The 18,592-nt window shown below is 39.6% G+C and overlaps 1 protein-coding gene across 7 annotated transcripts in view; it reads right to left on the bottom strand.

Annotated features, from left to right (window-relative positions):
- The window catches only part of MYO5A (myosin VA), a 201,805-nt gene that overhangs the window by 129,201 nt on the left and 54,012 nt on the right, over positions 1-18,592 (bottom strand). For all 7 annotated transcript variants that reach the window (XM_044230814.1, XM_044230813.1, XM_044230815.1 and 4 more), the window contains exons 2-3: positions 4,969-5,079; positions 1,155-1,326 (exon numbers count right to left, since the gene is read on the bottom strand). In XM_044230814.1, coding sequence (XP_044086749.1) covers positions 1,155-1,326; positions 4,969-5,079 — 283 coding nt within the window. The remainder of the gene's footprint in view (positions 1-1,154; positions 1,327-4,968; positions 5,080-18,592) is intronic.

The following is an 18,592-nucleotide window of genomic DNA, read 5'->3' as shown; positions in this document are numbered from 1 at the left end:
TCTCAAGTCTTTTCTGAGTGCCAGGTTTGTAACAGTAGACAAGAAAAGACAAAGCTTTATTCTCATAGACCTTATATTCTAGTGGGAAATTGAGACAATTAACAAGATAAGAAAAAATAAATATCACAGGTTAGATAGTAGAAAGGAAAAGGGAGAAAAATTAAACAGAGAAAGAAGATGGAAACTAAGGAGTGGAGTAGGGGTTTATGATTTAGATAAGACAAGCATGGGAGTCTTCACCAAGGAGGTAACATATATGCAAGAAAAAGATAAATGGAAAAACAAAAATTGAGAAACAGAAGTATTTGGTTCATAGATAAGGAAGAAAAAGAGTTAGTATGAAGGATGCAAGAGGTATAAATTCCTTTATGAAGAGAAGATAGCTGTCCCTGTCCAAAGCAGGGGAGTAAGGAAGAAATGATGAGCACGGAGTTGGTCACCCAAGCAAACAGATTTAGAAGAAAATGAATGAAATCCCAGACCAGAGCCCAGAAGAGAGTTATCAGGGAAAGAAAGATAAGAAGTCAGTAGAGAAAAGAGCCAGGGACAAGGTAGAAAATAAGATTAAGAAAAAAAATAGAGAGAGAGAGAAAGAAGAGACAAAAGAAGGAAAAGGGGAAAAAAAATCCCAAAGTACCTGGTGCTTTATATCTAAGAGAAAGAAAAAGAATCCTGAGCTGAGTCACTGGCAGCTAATACTGTAACAAGCATGGGCCCAGGCCAGCACATCAGGCAAGAACAGTTACCTTGAGTCCTCAGTCCTGCACTGAGTACAAGAGAACACTGAACTTCTGGAAACCGCACTTTGAACATCTACTCTTCTTGAGTAGCAGTCCTTGTACGAGATGAAAGTCACTGGCAAACCAGTCACTGAATTTGTCAAATGACTTCTTTGGGAGGAAGAAAATCTAAAAGATGGACCCAGTTCGGTTCTTTTTTTTTTTCCTGAGCAAAATTATATAAGTTCACAAAAGAGCTTATTCAGCACAAAATGCAACTAGCTAATGAACATGGTAATCTTGTTTAACCCTTTAGTGATTCTCTCTCTAGGAGGAACCCAACTGCAGCCTTCTTTCCCCATGCACAGTAATTCTGTGGCTATGTCTATCAGAGGAAGGAGCTCACGGTCCACTCAGAAAGCAAGGCACACTTACCACAATATGTATAAATAAGTTTGGAGTCAATAAAGCGGACTCTGAGATTGTGGAGCACAGCAGGCTCATGAAGATAGCTGAGGGCTGTGAGGTCATTTTCACCCACAAGTATGTCAGGGTTTCTCAAATGAGGCAGTTCCTTGGTCTTTGGATCTAGACGATATTCCAAATCCTGAAAGTATACAAGACATAGAATCTGGATAAATCATAGCAATAAAAGTAAAACAGGCCCATACGTTTTGCTTATTTTCTATTCCTGATATGACTCTCAGCTATTAAATGCATTCTTTTCCTGACACCTTCCAAAGCCACAGAAACTGGTGGAAATGGAAGTCTTCTTTTTCACTAGATGTATTAACAAATTAATACAAATACTAAGAATTTTTGCTAATACAGTTTGAGAAGTTTAGACTTTTTAGAAAATTTTTTCATTTTTTCCATTTTTAAAATTTAAATTCAATCAATTAGCATATAATGTATCATTGGTTTCAGAATTAAGTTTAGACTTTTTTAACCCAATTACTGAACCAGAAGTTTTGGTTTTTAATTTTTTTTTTTTTAAGTAGGCTCCATGCTGGGATTGAACTCATGACCCTGAGATCAAGATCCAAGCTGAGATCAAGGGTAGGATGCTTAACCGACTAAGCCACCCAGATACCCCTGAACCAGAAGTTTTTCATCTTTAAATAACATTTCTCTCCCTCTCTCCCTTCACCTGTGATAGGCGAATGAGCAATAAAGAATGGTTAAGAGCTTGACTCTAGAGCCAGATCAACCTGGGTTCAAATCCTGAAACTGGTACTTTTTTTGTGGTCTTGGATAATTATTCAATGTGAATCCTTCATTGGTAGAAAGGGCATAATAAAAGTAGCTTGCAGGGGTGTGATAAAAATTAAACGAGGCAGGGTGCCTGGGAGGCTCAGTCATTAAGCATCTGCCTTCAGCTCAGGTCATGATCCCAGTGTCCTGGGATCAGAGTGCCAAATCAGGCTCCCTGCTCAGTGGGGATCATGCTTCTCCCTCTCCAGGTTCCCCATGCTTGTGTTTCCTCTCTCTGCTGCTATCTCTCTCTGTCATAAATCAATTAAAAATCTTAAAAAAAAATTAAATGAGGCAATGCATGGCATGTAGAAATACCTGGGAACCCCTGAACACTGAGAGGTCCAAGAATCCCCTGAAATTAAGTGTAAATGTGTATATGTCCATATGTGTAAATATATACACATATGTGTATTATATTTTGGAAAGACAGTCCTTAGTTTTCATTTGATTTTCTTTAATGAGGTTGATTGGCCTACAAATTTAAGAAGTACTACTCAATTTAAAACCAAGGAAATATGGCTTTATGGCAAAGCCAAGCATGCAAATTATCACACAAAGAAGCATTAAGGACAAATAACATATTACAAGTAAAAAGGCAAAAAAATGCAATGTAACTGTAGAAAAGGACTAGCTGGTTTTGTAAAAAGCCACTTTTCTTAACACTGCAGAGATAAACGGATGTCATATATTCAAAATAGATTGGAATGAACTATGCTAAATGGAGAAGAATTTACCATCTGCCCTTTGACCTCTCTCTGTCTGTTTGTTATGGATGTAATGTCCTTGCATTGATCCCTGTATTACATAAAAGCCACTTCTGTCTATGCAATCTCAGGCAGAACTACTTAATGTCTCTGGGCATTGGCTTCCTTATTTGGAAAATAGTTATATTACCTACCAATCTACAAGGTTGTTGTGAGAATTAACCTAAGAAAATACAGCTCACAGTGCCTAATTTTGTGCCTAACACAGAGTAGTTGAATTCTTTAAATTTGGCATTCAAGGCCCTCCTCTACTATGGCCTAATTCTTCCCTGCCTTCTTTCCAACTAAACTTGCCTCAGTTTTGCTCTTGAAATTCATCCTCTATACGGCCACCAATGAGTCTTTTCTAAAACACAAATCCAGCATCCTTTCTCTGTTTAAAAATACTACAATCAGGGGCGCCTGGGTGGCTCAGTGGATTGAAGCCTCTGCCTTCAGCTGGGGTCATAATCCCAGGGTCCTGGGATGGAGCCCCACATGGGCTCTCTGCTCAGCGGGGAGCCTGCTTCCCTTCCTCTCTCTCTGCCTGCTTGTGATCTCTGTCTGTCAAATAAATAAAATCTTAAAAAAAAAAAAAAATACTACAATCACTCCCCATCACACATCACTTGATGTCCCAGAGTCTTAGGATGATAACCAGACCATCTGTGATGTGGTTCCAGCCCCCATCCTCTTGCCAGTCCTGTACTCTTACATCGCATTCTAACAACATGAAACTTGTTTAGTTCCCCACATGCACATTATTGTGCACACCTCCCTGCCTTTGCATGGGCTTTTCTGGATTCCTGAATGCACTTCCCCTCATCTATTTGTTCTTCACACCATGCCTCCCAATCCGTTACCTTCACCAGCCCGTCTACCCACTCCTCACTCTGTTCTACTTCTGTTCCTGGCTTTTACTTGTTATATCATGTCACACTATTCATAAATATATCTATTTCTCTTACCTAACACTGATGTCAGAGAGCACCTTTTGCCACTTCTTAACATGCTGTATAGCAGAAACTTTAATATGTGAGCCGAGAACTAGAACACACATCTTTTAAAATCTCTGCTCTAATCAACTTGTTATATTCACTAACACCAAAATATGCTCTGCTACTCAAAGGGTCTACCCCTTTCTCCTTGTCAATCCAAATTTTATCCTACCTTTAAGGTTAGTTAAAATTCTTCTTCCCCCTTGACTCCTTCCCTGACAAAGCAGCCCATAATGAAATTTCCCTCTTAGGCATCCTAAAGTCATTACTATCTTTACAACATAGCGAGTGGTTGTGATCATAAATCATGAAGACAAATTTTCTGGCTTAAAATCCAACCTTCATCCCTTAATACCTGTATAATCTTGAACAACCCCTCTGAGCTCTAGTTTCTTTATCCATAAAGTGGTAATAACAACAGCCCCACTTCACACAATTGTTGTGAGGATTAAATGAGTTACAGCAAGTAAAACACTTAGAACTATGTCTGGCACAAAGTAAGTGTTCAATACATGCTAACTCCCAGGTAGCACTACTCATTTGGTAACAGTTCGTCATAACCTTTTGATATCTTTAACATCGTGGTGTTGAATCTTTAGATTCTATGCTTTATGTAACTTTTCATGTATTTGTATCTAGTTTCCCTGGCTAGACTATAAGTTATATAAGGAAAACTAGTGTTACAGAGGTGTTTAAAAAAAACAGTGTGACAAGCCTTGTCAAATGCCATGGAGAGGTCAAGTAGGTAGAACTAGGACATGTCTATCCATGCAGTGAATGCAGACAGGAAAGTATAGGGAAGCAATTGGTTTTATGTTTTTCTGATTGCTAACAAACTGCTTTATACATAATACTTTGTCAGTAAACATTTTTCAAATGATTAGGTCCAGTAAATATCAAATCTCAGATTGGCTCTTTAAGCAATGTTCTCTTAGTTACCATGAAGTTAATGCTAGCCTAAGCAAAGTAAACAGGCACATCTTTGGGAGGATTAGAAGTGAATCTAAACCTAATAATAACAAATTCATAGCCCACAATACCGGATTTTTAAAGTTTTGACATTTTCATTAACCCATTGGGATAGAAAACTGAGTTTGCGCTTTTGTTATTTTTTTTAATTCAGTAAGTGAAAATATTAGATTAATTCAAAATTTTGACTTCCAAATGAAGTCAGATATGTCACAGCAAACTCACACTTTTGAATTCACTTCACTTTATGCCAGTAACAACACATAAAAGCAAAATTTTTACCTTTCCTTCCTCAAGGCGAAGCAGGAGGACTTTATCTCCTGGTTTATAATCTTTGAGAAGCTCTGCTGACTTCCAAACTTCCTCAGGATCAGGTATCCAAACTCTGGCAAACTAGAAGACAAATAAACGAAAAATTAAACTAGCAAATCAATTCATTTACAATAATACGTAAACACATCATGATTTATATATGATGAAACAATTTATAAAAGAATAAATCTTGGCCAATATGAAATTTACTTTTTAAATTCGTAGTTGCATAAAAGTACTTCAGTCCCAGTAGTACCATCATGCCCACATTATATAAAAAGCATGCTCTGTATTGTGGTAATAATGTCAAAATACATGTAAATCAAGTCATTCTATTGTATACCTTAAACATATATAATATCATATGTCAATTATATCTCAATAAAATTGGAGGGAAAAGTATGCTCTGAACAAACAGCTACAATTAAAGTTTGAATTTGCTTTATATAGTAAATGCCACCTGGAGATGTAATTTCAGATAAAGTTATACATATAAATCTATTTTTTCATTGAATATGGACCTTCAAAAATCTGAAAACATGATTGTGAAGCTTGATATGGTGGCTCTGCCAGCTTCAACAATACAGCTATCTTTTTATAATAGGATTTACAATTTGAATCTTTGATTATGGTTTTCATCCTGTGTTCTGCAAAGATTTTATGAATTCCTCAGAGACCATTAAGGTGTGGAAAAGAGGAGAGTAAGCTTGTAGCTTGGAGCCACAGTAGCTTTATAGACGGGGCATCTGGAATTTTCTCTGAAGAAAGCTCTGTTGTTAATTAAAAAGAATAAAATTAAGAAAGCATTGTTGTCTAGTAGTTTGTCTTCATTGTTAAATAAAGATGAGTGAAAATGGTATATTGGACCAACAATAAGTTGGCTCTCATAGCCTCAATATCATAAAAGGTCTGGTAATCAGTTATCAGGGGTTCCTGAAGCAGCAGATCTTTAGCCTCAACCAGACGCTTTTGGACTTAACCCAATTTTGGACTTTGGGTAAATTTTGAAGAAAAAGAAAAATATATGTTAACATGAATGAGTCCTCCAAACACCACATTGAAGAAAAGTTTTATGATTGCTTGGGTTTCTCAGGAAGGAATCTCCCTTTATGTACATTAAACTTTGATGTTCATTTTCAGGAATATATCACATATAAAAATAATACCACCACCAGCCTTTCTCTGCTTTCTTTTCTTCAAGCTTGTATTACTACCTGAACTTACGATTTGTGATTGCTTGTTTCTTATTTATTATTTCTCCTCCTCCTTTAGAATACACTCCATGTCTGCCTTGTTCAACATTGTATTAAGTACCTGTGGACATAGCTGGTTCACAGCTGGGCACTTAGTATTTAATGAAAGAATCTCAGAATAAAGGGCATAAATTGAATAAAAGTAGAATGGTTAAAAAGATGTGTCATTGCTTTACTTTTCTCTTATTACTACAGATTCATGAAAACTTTTTGTCTCAACAGTTTGCAAAGGAAAGAGTACTGAACTAGGTTATGACTATCTTACAGGCATCTTAGCCTTTATTTCAGGCATCTGTAAAATGGGATGACAGCAGTACTCACTTATATCATCTCAAGGGCTTTCATACATAGAAACTTTGTGAAAAGTATAAACCAGGTTGAGATTGCTACCAAGTGTGTATTCCATAAGAAATGATTGCTAATATTATTTGTAAATATGTCTCTGAAATTTGTTTTATTACTTTCCTCCCAGTTACACAGTCCACAATCTGAGTAACAGCTGTCAGTAAATTTACCAGAGGCTACTAAGGCTTTACAAATGTTTACTAAATGTTAGTCATTCAATAAACATTATGTGTACCAACTGCTCCCACTCTGAAGCTCACTTTAGAGAGCCAGTATTTCTACAACGTTCTCTGGAAGGGTTTATTGGTTCCAGAAGAGAGATGTAGTATGTGAGATTCAGAGTCATGAAATGACCTACTACCCTGACTGATGAAAGCAAAAAAAGCAAAATGGATCTACGTGAGTTTGTAGAAGCATGACTGACCTGCTCTGAACAGGAGGAGATTTTTAACTAAATCTAGAAAGATGCACCTTCCTGTGATTTGCATCAGTGATATGCACTCAGCTCCCTGCGTGCATACTTTGCCAAAGGCTAGATTTCCAAGAGCAGGGAGTTAACAACACTTACAGTTAGTACAGGGGGGCTACAGACCTTACACTCACCACAGGAAAGGTATTTAAACACCAAACATCATCCTGACAACCAAATCCCCCACTATCCTATCTCTGTCTCTTGGGAAAGTATCCAAGGAGAAATAGGTCAGAACTCAGTCTATTATTACCATTGTCTTTTTATGGTTCTTTTCCACCCTAACCTATGAGATTGGTGACTGTGCAAAAACAACCCTACCAGAACTGGGTCAGTCTGGGAAATATATATATATAGAGAGAGAGAGATAGATATATAGATATATATATCTTAGTTGCTGCAATCGAGAGAAATTCCAACCTGACAATGCCCTTCCTATCGTCTCTGTCACCTCCAACCCTACTTTCTTCTTTTACCCTAGGCCACCAGTGAGAATACACACAGCAGCCCCGAGAAAGAGGACTGAACTTGTCCAGCCACATCCCGAGGGGAGACTGCAGGAAGACTGCAGTAGCAAGACAAGGCCCCAAGATCATAAGAGAAACCTGGAAATGGAACACAACAGCAAGGTTCAGGCAGGAATCAGAAATAGGGGTGGAAACACATACCCACTAAGTCTGCTCAGCATTTTCCAGGGAAAACAGAAGCAAAAGATAACCCTAGCCAAAGTGAATCAGACGGGACACAGCTCCCAGCAAGACAAGAGAGGGTCCAAAGTCATGCAAGGCTGTGGTCTCATAATTAGCTAGTAGAGGGTGAGACTTTCCTGCAATGCTCTTCATTCTTTTCTCCTACTCACACTACTCCAATTTTGTCTCTTGAATATCACATTTAGGATACCTCAGACCTTATTTTAGCTATTTACAGATCAATCTACCTCCCATGCCAGACTATATACTCCTTAAAGGCACCCGGGAAACCTCTCTAAGGTTGGTCAACTCCCTTACCCATGGTGGGTGAGCAGCACACAAGAAAAATAAAGGTAGGACAAGGTATGGAAAAAAGGTGGGAGAACTGGGACAAGAGGTGCCGAGGCACATCACAGGCCTACTTCAGGATTTTCCCTGAGTCCACAAAGCACGCTAGAGATGGGGAAGGCCAAAACAAGGTCAGAGGCCAAAAGAAGAGAGATCTGTGAAGTGGTCGGCAGAGTTAACTGCTGTAGAAACTGGCAGGACAAGGGAAAGCAAGGATTTGGGGTCTGAGGTACTGTGACTACAGCCAAAAAAACCATGGGAGATGAAGGAAACATAAACAGGCTTAGAAGAGTTAACATTACAATGTAAACACATCAAAGAAGATTCAGGACAATTCAAAGGAACTCCTGATGAGAAAGGAGAGTAAGGACAAAATGGAGATGAGCTAAATATTATGATAACAGGCAAAATCTGAGTAAATAACGCTACCACAGAGTTAAGTTGTGTAATAGCTTACAAGAGAAATAAAAACCATCTGTCTGTCTGCAGTACAGTTTAATAAGGCCTGCCTGGCAATGATGAGGTAATAATGACAGGGTCTAATGCCAGAGCCCTGGAAAGGTGAGTTTGGGAGACAGGCTTGCACTGGTACTTCCCGAAAGGGGCACAAACGGAGCTAGCTCAGCCTAGCATGGCCCTCCTACCTTCTTCGGATCACACCCATCCCTGTACGTGTAAGGAGGCACCAGTCATCTTTCTTTTTGTATCCTCTCACAATGACAACACTCAAGATGTTCTTGATTAATGCAGATGACTCACTAGAAATTTTGCTAACTTGCACTTGTCAGTCAAGGAGCTCTGAGGTGTAGGCACCATGAGCAGTTTTTCTGAAGCCTCAGAAACTTTGGGAACAGACTGACAGCACTGAGTAAATAACCAATCCCTGAGTCCCCAAAAAAATCTGACCCATGTGATTCTCTCCCCTCCCCCAAACTCCCACATCCCTTACTCACTTTTCATACAGCACATGTGCACATCTCTCCTAGCTCCCCTATTAAGTCACAAGCAGCTTGGCAACATAGAATCTGCCTTGGTTCCTGCATGTTTGCAAAAACGAATGCTTTAGGGGCACCTGGGTGGCTCAGTGGGTTAAGCCTCTGCCTTCAGCTCAGGTCATGGTCTCAGGGTCCTGGGATTGAGTCTCTGCTCAGCAAAGAGCCTGCTTCCTCCTCTCTCTGCCTGCCTCTCTGCCTGCTTGTGATCTCTCTCTCTGTCAAATAAATAAAATTTTAAAAAACGAATGCTTTATGTGACAATTCAAACAAGGTTATGATAAACACTAAGTGTCCTAGGACATGCACTGAAGCAGGAGAAAAATTCTGAATTATCAACAACGCCTCCTCGGAATCCTGATAGTAACACTGATGCTCTATATGGCTCCAAGTAATTCCATAAACCTTATGACATATTTGGGTGTAAGAAAAGATCAGGAACTACTACCTTAAAGCAAATGCACATATACACACATACATGTATATATATTACATATACACGCATGCATATATTATATATACACATCTATGTATATAGATTGTGTTCCCAATGGAAGAAATAAATATATACTTCTGGAACACAATCCTTCCCTTCTTCAACCAAGAGACTCCTGTTTATCCTTCATATCTGTGTTAAAGTACCACCTCCTCCTTAGAAGCCTTTCTTTCCTCATCATTTGGCACTTCATTCTCAAGGTTCCCATTACCTCATATAATCTTCACTAGAATTCTCATCCCACTAAATGAAAACTTTGTGTGCCTAATATCCCTTCAGCAACTGTGAAGTGTATATATATACACTTGGGGGTAGGGGTCTATCTTCTTTATCCTTGTCTCTTCAGCACTTAACATAGGGCCTGTCTATAATAATTTGTGCATGAACCTTTGTTAGGTGAATGTTCTTGGCCTCATACATTATACTCTAAGAGGGCACACTAAAAGAAGTATGGGAAAGAGGCTCTCAGAATCTTCTGGAAGGGTCTATAATTTCCAGAAATAGAGAAAGATGTAAGCAACATTAGATGGTTGAGTTACATAGGAAATCATGGTGTGATAGAAGGAAAAAAGACAGACATGCAGAGAATAGAGAAGTAATGAAATATTCTTCCCTCTCCCACACAACACAAACCCATGTCTCCATCCCTTCAAAATTCATGTTTGTTTTTTAAAGATTTTATTTATTTATTTGTCAGAGAGAGAGAGCATGTGCGAGAGCAAGGGAGCACATGCAGGGAGAGCAGCAGGCAGAGGGAGAGGAAGATGCAGCCTCCCCGCTGAGCAAGGAGCCCAAAATGGGACTCGACCCCAGGACCCTGGGCACATGACCTGAGCCAAAGGCAGACGCTTAGCCAACTAAGTCACCCAGATGCCCCAAAATGTGCATGATTTAAAAGTAAACTGAATTTGTCAGCTTCTAGCAGGCATTGAAATTATTTTAAACTTTTGAAAAAAATAAGAACTCTCCAAATTATTAAATACAAGCAAAAGTTAAATAATCCTACTTCTCTAGAATTTTACATGAAGATGGCAGAGCTTTGGAATGAGTATTTTTACACACTGCCATTCTTTAACATTGCTGTAAAGACTATTTTTGGAACTAGGTCTCACTTTACAAGCACAGTCTTAATATGCACATCAAGAAAAATGACTATTTCCATATATAATTAGCTAGTGGTAGTTGAGGATAAATTACAAAATTTTAAACAAGTAAAATAATCAAAGGTAAAACATAATCACCAACAAAGAAAGGAACCATATTGATCATCTTCATCACAAGGCCTTTGTCTCCCTAGGCTTTGTTTCACTTTTCTGTCTTCTACTTAATTCTTGCAATACTCTTTATAATCATTATTATTAAAGAGGTTCTTCATTCAACAAACAGACAGCGAGTGGTTAAATAACTGGCCCCCAAATCACTCAGCTAATAAATGAACAGAGACAAGATTCAAACCCAGGATGATACTGAACTTCAAGATGCTTAAGAAAAATGAGGAAGAATAAGACCAATATAATCCAAATTAATTGCTTTCTCCTGAAGTTGCCCAGTTAAGCAAACCTCACACCTTCCTACCATTTTTCACACTTGCTCCCAATTTAGAGAACAGGGTACACGGTCATGGTAACTATGTACAGGACTCTGTATATAGATAGATGTCTTCCCCCAACACAGAATATCTATCATTCTGATCAATGATTGGGTGCTGAAAGAAGTCATGGGTAATTTTTAAATATCAAATAAAATGTCCCAACATGGTAAGTTTTGAATAAATCAGACAACATATATGGTGTATGAGATAATATAGATAAGCAGACATCAGGATGTAGTTCCCTCCCATTAAGAACTGGTGGCTCCCTTTGTTTTGCTCCCAGCTTTGGGGATAGACATTCCTGGCTAAGATTATGGTCTGATGCTAACCTGGGACACATTACAAGTCTTTCATGATCTGGACCCTGCCAACTTCTCCAGGCTCATTTTTCACCATTCCTGACTTGTCCTTCACCCTCTAACAACTGCAAACACCACGTGGCTCTTCCGTATCTACCTCTTTTACTCCCATTAACCCCAAGTCTGGGAAACCCCTTCCCCATCCTCATCACCATTTAATGGCTATGTGTCCTCTAACTGCCCACCTTTCAGCAGGTTTTGACACTTGACCCAGGTGCCTACCCGGAACATTTTTTGCCTGGTTTCTGAGACATCCCATCCTCATGGTTCCCTCAAATCACTATCACTCCTTTTCAGTTTCTTGTGCAAGATCCTCCTTCTCTGTCCTCCCTCTAAATGTTGGAATTGCCCAGATCCCTGAGGTAGTTCTGTTCTCTCTTCTAATAGTCAGGCTTTAGGACCAGACTGTTTGGGTTTTGTTATTTACTAGCTCTGAGGCTTTCTTGTGCCTCATTGACAATGAGAGTAGTACTAATGCCTACTAAATGGAGTTATCATAAGGATTAAAACTGTTAATATATGGAAAGTATTCAGAACAGTGCTTAGTCCATAGAAGGCAGTAAATAAGCACCAAGCATCTTCATTAATATTAATATTACTATCACTGCTATTATTTTTATATTTACCCTGTATTCCACCCACCCTCATGAGTTTCTATGCATAATTTCCCCAAATTTCTATCTCTAGTCCAGATCTTTCCATTGAACTCCAAATCTACAAACCCATATAACTATCTAAGATTTCTATTTAGAAATCTCATAGGCATCTTAAATTTAACACGCCCAAAATAGAAGTCTTTGTTTCCACATGCTGTTAAATCTGTCCTTCCTACAGTATCCCCACTTCAGTAACAGACAGGCATCTCCGCCCAGCTAATTAGCTGCTCTTGGGAGAAAACTGATAGTCTCCTATACTCTTATATCAAATCTATCATGAAGTCCTACCTCTAACATACAACTACCTTCATTCCATCTCTCCCCACCTCCACTGCCAACACCCAAGTCCTAGCACCATCATCTTTTACCCTGATGCTAGAAATAGCTCTCTATCAAGCTTTCTCCCGCATTCCCAATTCAGCAGCCAGAGTGGTTGTTTTGAAATGGAAAAATCTGCTGATGTCTCACCCTTGCTTAAAACCCTTAATAACTCAGGGGGCACCTGGGTGGCTCAGTGGGTCAAAGCCTCTGCTTTGGCTCAGGCCATGGTCCCAGGGTCCTGGGATCAAGCCCCGCATCGGGCTCTCTGTTTGGCAGGGAGCCTGCTTCCTCCTCTCTCTCTGCTTGCCTCTCTGCCTACTTGTGATCTTTGTCTGTCAAATAAATAATAAATAAAATCTTAAAAAAAAAAAACCTTAATAACTCAGGATAAAGCATTCATATAAGGCTCTAGGGTCTTGCATTACTGGGCACATGTAATTTTTGGAGAACCACCCACATCTCAGGAGAGTTTCCACTACCCCATTGCTTAGCCCTTCTCTTCACTCTACCAAGGACCATTTGCACTGGTTTTTCTTCAACTACTTGAACAATCCATGTGGCCTCAAGCCTCAAGACCTTCCTTCATGCTTTCCCTTTGCTTGGAACCCTTAGCCTAACTGGTTGTATGACTGATTCTTACTTAACTTTCACATCTCAGCTTGAATATCTATTATTTGGGAAGAACCCCCCTGACCTTTCTATCTAAATTGAGCCCTTCTGCTATGTTTTTCTCATATAATCCTGCACATTTTCTTCACTATAAAGACTATGAGGACAGGGACCCTGTTTATATTGCTCCAAACTGATACCCAAGCCTAAATATAGTGTCTGATCTGTAACAGATGCTCAACAACTATCTATTGAATAAATGAAGGTCCGATTTCATCCAGTCTAAGACACCACCAATGATAAGATGCATTCCTAATGTAAAAAAAAAATGCATGTCAAAATTGAGTAAATAACATTAGATCATTATTATATACATTGTTCTTACCCATATCTCCTCCCTTTTTTTTTTATGTCTCTGTACCTTTTTCTTCTAATTATTAAGACTTTGTCAAAAAGAAACTTTTGTAGCTTTTATTGATTAAGACAGAACTTTAAAAATACAATGCACTTTGAAAACAGTTTCAGTGTTATGACTTTCAGGAAGCAGGGGCTCCTGCTTGGACCATCCACAATATCTGGTTTTTACCTCTGTCTATGTCCTTGCCACATTCAATTATTATTATCTTTTCACATGCCCCTCTCTTTAACTAGATTGTGACCTTTTTGAAGACAAGATCTGTGACTTATCCACTGGCATCACCTCCATACCTGGCCCAGTGGTTAGCAGCTAGATGTTCAAGAGACGTCTGTCAAGAGAATGAATAAATGAAAAGATGAGTCCTTAGGAGCCACAGAGCTTCCACAGATTTGAAATGTGAAGGATGTTATATAGAAAGCCAGTCAAGGGGTGTCTGGGTGGCTGAGTGGGTTAAAGCCTCTGCCTTTGGCTCAGGTCATGATCTCAGGGTCCGGGGATCAAGCCCCACATCGGGCTGGGCTCTCTGCCCAGCAGGGAGCCTGCTTCTCTCTCTCTCTCTGCCTGCCTCTCTGCCTACTTGTGATCTCTCCCTGTCAAATAAATGAATAAAATCTTAAAAAAAAAAAAAAGAATGAAAGCCAGTCAAGACAGAAGCCACAGAATAGATATGAAAATAATTTAATTAGCTACAAACTAAAAGCATGACTGGAAAAAGGTAACCCAGTCATCCACTCTTCAAAATACAAGCTGGTTTGCTCAAATAAAACAGCACTTCTCAATAACAGATTACTTTAAAAATGAAGGACAAGGCACCTGGGTGGCTCAGTCATTAAGTGTCTGCCTTTGACCCAGGGCATGATCCCAGGGTCCTGGGATGGAGCCCCACATCGGGCTCCTTGCTCAGTGGGAAGCCTGCTTCTCTCTCTGCCACTCCCCTTGCTTGTGTTCTCTCTGGTTGTGTCTCTCTCTATCAAATAAATAAATAAAATCGTTTTTTAAAAAACTACATGTTGGGGTGCCTGGGTGGCTCAGTGGGTTAAGCTTCTGCCTTCAGCTCAGGTCATGACCCCAGGGTTATGGGATAGAGACCCTCATCGGGCTCTCTGCTCAGCAGGAAGCCTGCTTCCTCCTCTCTCTCTGCCTGCCTCTCTATCTACTTGTGATGTCTCTCTCTCTGTGTCAAATAAATAAATAAAATCTTAAAAAAAAAAAAAAAAAAAACAGGGGTCCCTGGGTGGCTCAGTGGGTTAAGCCTCTGCCTTCAGCTCAGGTCGTGATCCCAGGTCCTGGGATAGAGCTCCGAATTGGGATCTCTGCTCAGTGGGAAGCCTGTTTCCCCTTCTCTCTCTGCCTGTCTCTTTGCCTACTTGTGATCTTTGTCTGTTAAATAAGTAAATAAAATCTTTTAAATAAAAAAAGAAAACAACTACATTTTAAGTGAAATAAGTCAAGCAGAAGAAAGACAACTGTCATATGGTTTCACTCATATGTGGAGCATAAGCAAAGGCATGGAGGAACATAGGGGAAGGGAAGGAAATCCAAAGGGGGAGAAATCAGAGAAGGAGATGAACCATGAGGGACTATGGACCCTGGGAAACAATCTGAAGGTTTCAGAGAGGAGAGGGTGAGGGCAGGGGGTAACAGGGTGATGGGTATTGAGGAGGATACATGTTGTGATGAGCACTAGGTGTTAATCTAAACTAATGAACTGCTGAACACTGTATCAAAAACTAATTATGTAGTAAAAAAAAAACCAAAAACAAAAAAACTATGTAATACAGAGTGGCTAATTGAACATAATAAAAAACACTTCATCTTTTTTTTTAAGATTTTGTTAATTTTTTTACACAGAGAGAGAGACAGCGAGAAAGTCAACACAAGCAGGGGGAGTGGGAGAGGGAGAGGCTCCTGCTGAGCAGGGAGCCCAATGCGATGAGGGGCTCGATCCCAGGATGCTGGGACCATGATCTGAGCTGAAGGCAAACGCTTCACGACTAAGCCATGCAGGCACCCCAGTAAACTACATCTTATTAAAAGATGTACAATATTAACATGAGTGACTTAAAAATTTATAACTTACCTCCTATACCCTGAAGTTCTACCAATTAAATACTTGCTTAGGGTGCCTGGGTGGCTCAGCTGGTTAAGCAACTGCCTTCGGCTCAGTTCATGATCCCAGGGTCCTGGGATGGAGCCCAACATTGGGCTCCCTGTTCAGTGGGAAGCCTGCTTCTCCCTCTCCCCTCCCTCTGCTTGTGTTTCCTCTCTCGCTGTGTCTCTGTCAAATAAATAAATAAAATCTTTAAAAAAAATAAAAATGAAGGACAGAACATGCATTAACATGAAGAGCTTCTAGGCTGATAAATGTATTCACGTTTATATCTTACATGCTATGTAACCCTCTGGCCTGAAGCTTGAGTAGACTTTTGATCAACAGAATCCCTGTAAAAACTGTTCAAAAAACCCTACAATTTTCGCTTTGTAGCATTAATATTTTTAAATGCAAATACAACTAGTTAGGCTAATTATGTAAGTCTGCCATGTTCATTTGAAATACCAAAAGCACAACTAAATGCTAAATGCCACCAAGGCAGGTGGCCCCAGAGTTACCCTAGAAGAGGAGAGCTGCAGAGGTGATGTTGAACCTAAGGAGCTGCTGGCCATGCTTATACATTCAGCATGGTTAGACAATTACTAGAGAGCCAAGGAGCAGAAAGAATTAGATATTGAGGCTATAAAGCCCTGACTCAACAATTCCCAAATTTTTAGAGAGAGCAGTAGTACATGCTTTTCCCTCGAGTGTGACAGCCCTAAGGTACAAAATTGTATGACTGAATTGTTAAAGACCATGCAAACAGACTGGTTGTGGGTTCTTAACAGGACTAAAAGGAACTGATAGGACAAAAGGAATAATAGAAAGATCAAAATCAACTGTCACTCGATCTTAGGTAGAAAACTCTCACTGTATATGCTGAGAGAATATCTTGAAAGACAAATGCAGCCCAAGCGAGCCAAGGTTCCGAAAGAGCTTTTGCCTCAGTCTTTTCCTCAGATGTCAAGCTAGTGTCCCAGCAGTGACCTGACCACAACCCTTCTCAGAGACCAAGATGAATCTCTCTGGAAATGAGAATTTCATTCTGTCTCTGATGAGTGAGGAAGGATATTATTTCCTTCTACCCCTCTATAACCATAGCTTCTCACTTAAACTCATTGATCTTTTTTTTCTTAATACATAAAAAACTAAAATTTTTAAATATTGCAAAATTATGACAGCTAAAATTGCTTTCATTTTCTAGTATCATACAGAGTTAATTTCCCCTTTCTAATTTTTCCCCAATATTCCTAGATATTTACGTTTTTGTTATAGAAAATTTCATTGGTATTTTAGTGTTCTTCATACAAAGGAGGTTTTGTTTGGCTAACTCACTGTACAGCCTTCATAAAGCTACTCTAAATTTACTTTATTTTCAATCTACATCTGGGATAATAGGCTTCTTCTATTTACTGCCCACTGTGTAAAAAGTACGCCCTTTCATTTGACCTATAACTACTTCTTTGAGCTTCAAAAGATGCCTCTGAGTTCTTATTTATATAATGAGTAAGTCCATGTTGCCCTCTTCATGCGCTTCATAGCTTTCTGAGCTTCCACCAGACAAAAAGTTCATTCTTTACCCTTCCAGATTGAAAGGTCCAATTTTTTTTTTTTGAACAGTGCTGCACATCCTCCCACTCATTCTGACTTATTTTTAATCTCTTTGAATTTCAATTTTATCACTTACAAAATAAGCAATTAGACAGTGTAGAATCCAGAGCCAAGGTTAAGAACATGGGCTTTGGAGTCAGACAGACCTAGTAACTCCAACACTTTCCAACGGTGTGACCTTGAGGAAAATTATCCAACTTCCTTTCTCAGGATCCTTATTCATGAAACTGGTCATGTCAACAGTTAATGGTACTGTAATTGTGCTGTATAGTGACAGATAGTAGCTACAGTTGTGGTGAGCATGGCATACCATGCAGACCTGCGGAATCACTATGTTGTACACCTGAAACCAATAATGCAACACTGTGTTTCAACTCTACTTCAATAAAAATAGTATGTACATCAGAGAGTTGTTACACAGTTAAATGAGATAAAGTTTAAAGACCATTACATTTTATTGTCACTACCCCACCCACCCCACTTCTAGATTTAAACACCTTACTGTGCTTTATCTGAATTTTATTATATCTACAAAGCACTGCATGCTTTAACCCCTAACCTGAAATTTAGTATTACTTCACTGGGGTCTTCTCCCTTCTGAGCTCTCACTAGGCTAGCCTGGAACACCCAAAACTCTTTCTGACTTCAAGGCTGTTACTGAGCCCGCTGCCCAGAGCATCCTCCCCCAACCCCCAACTCTCCTTAAGGCTGGTTCCTTCTCACTCTTCAGGTCTCAGTTCAGATGTCCCCTTCTCAGAAAAGTACTCCTTGGCCACCCTACAAACTGGGATTATCTGTCTCCCCACCTAGCCTGAAACCCCTGTAGAAGCAGGGACCACCATTGATTCCCCAACCTAGAACAATTATCCATTAAGTACTAGGTACCCAATAACTATGCGACGAATGAAAGTGCTCAGGATAGTGTTTGGCTGGCTGAAAAAACAGGTTAGGATCAGAATCTGAAAGACCTCCCATGCCATGTGAGACATTCTGACCTTTCTACTGTAGAAGACAGGAATTCATTAAAGGTTTTTAAGCCGAGTAATGAGTGACCAATTTTTCTAATTGACAGTTCTTTAAACATAATCAAAAGCACATCTTGGGGCACCTGGGTGGCTCAGTGGGTAAAGCCTCTGCCTTCGGCTCGGGTCATGATCCCAGAGTCCTGGGATCGAGCCCCACATCGGGCTCTCTGCTCAGAGGGGAGCCTGCTTCCCCCTCTCTGCCTGCCTCTCTGCCTACTTGAGATCTCTGTCTGTCAAATAAACAAATTTTAAAAATCTTAAAAAAAAAAAAAGGCACATCTTGCACTACTTCTGCTTGTGATTAGTTGTTCTCCCTTCCC

This window comes from Neovison vison, chromosome 13 (genome assembly GCF_020171115.1).
Source record: "Neovison vison isolate M4711 chromosome 13, ASM_NN_V1, whole genome shotgun sequence".
Taxonomy (NCBI): Eukaryota; Metazoa; Chordata; class Mammalia; order Carnivora; family Mustelidae; genus Neogale; species Neogale vison.
The sequence above is the reverse complement of the archived record's forward strand: the minus strand, read 5'-3'. Positions and strand labels throughout refer to the sequence as shown.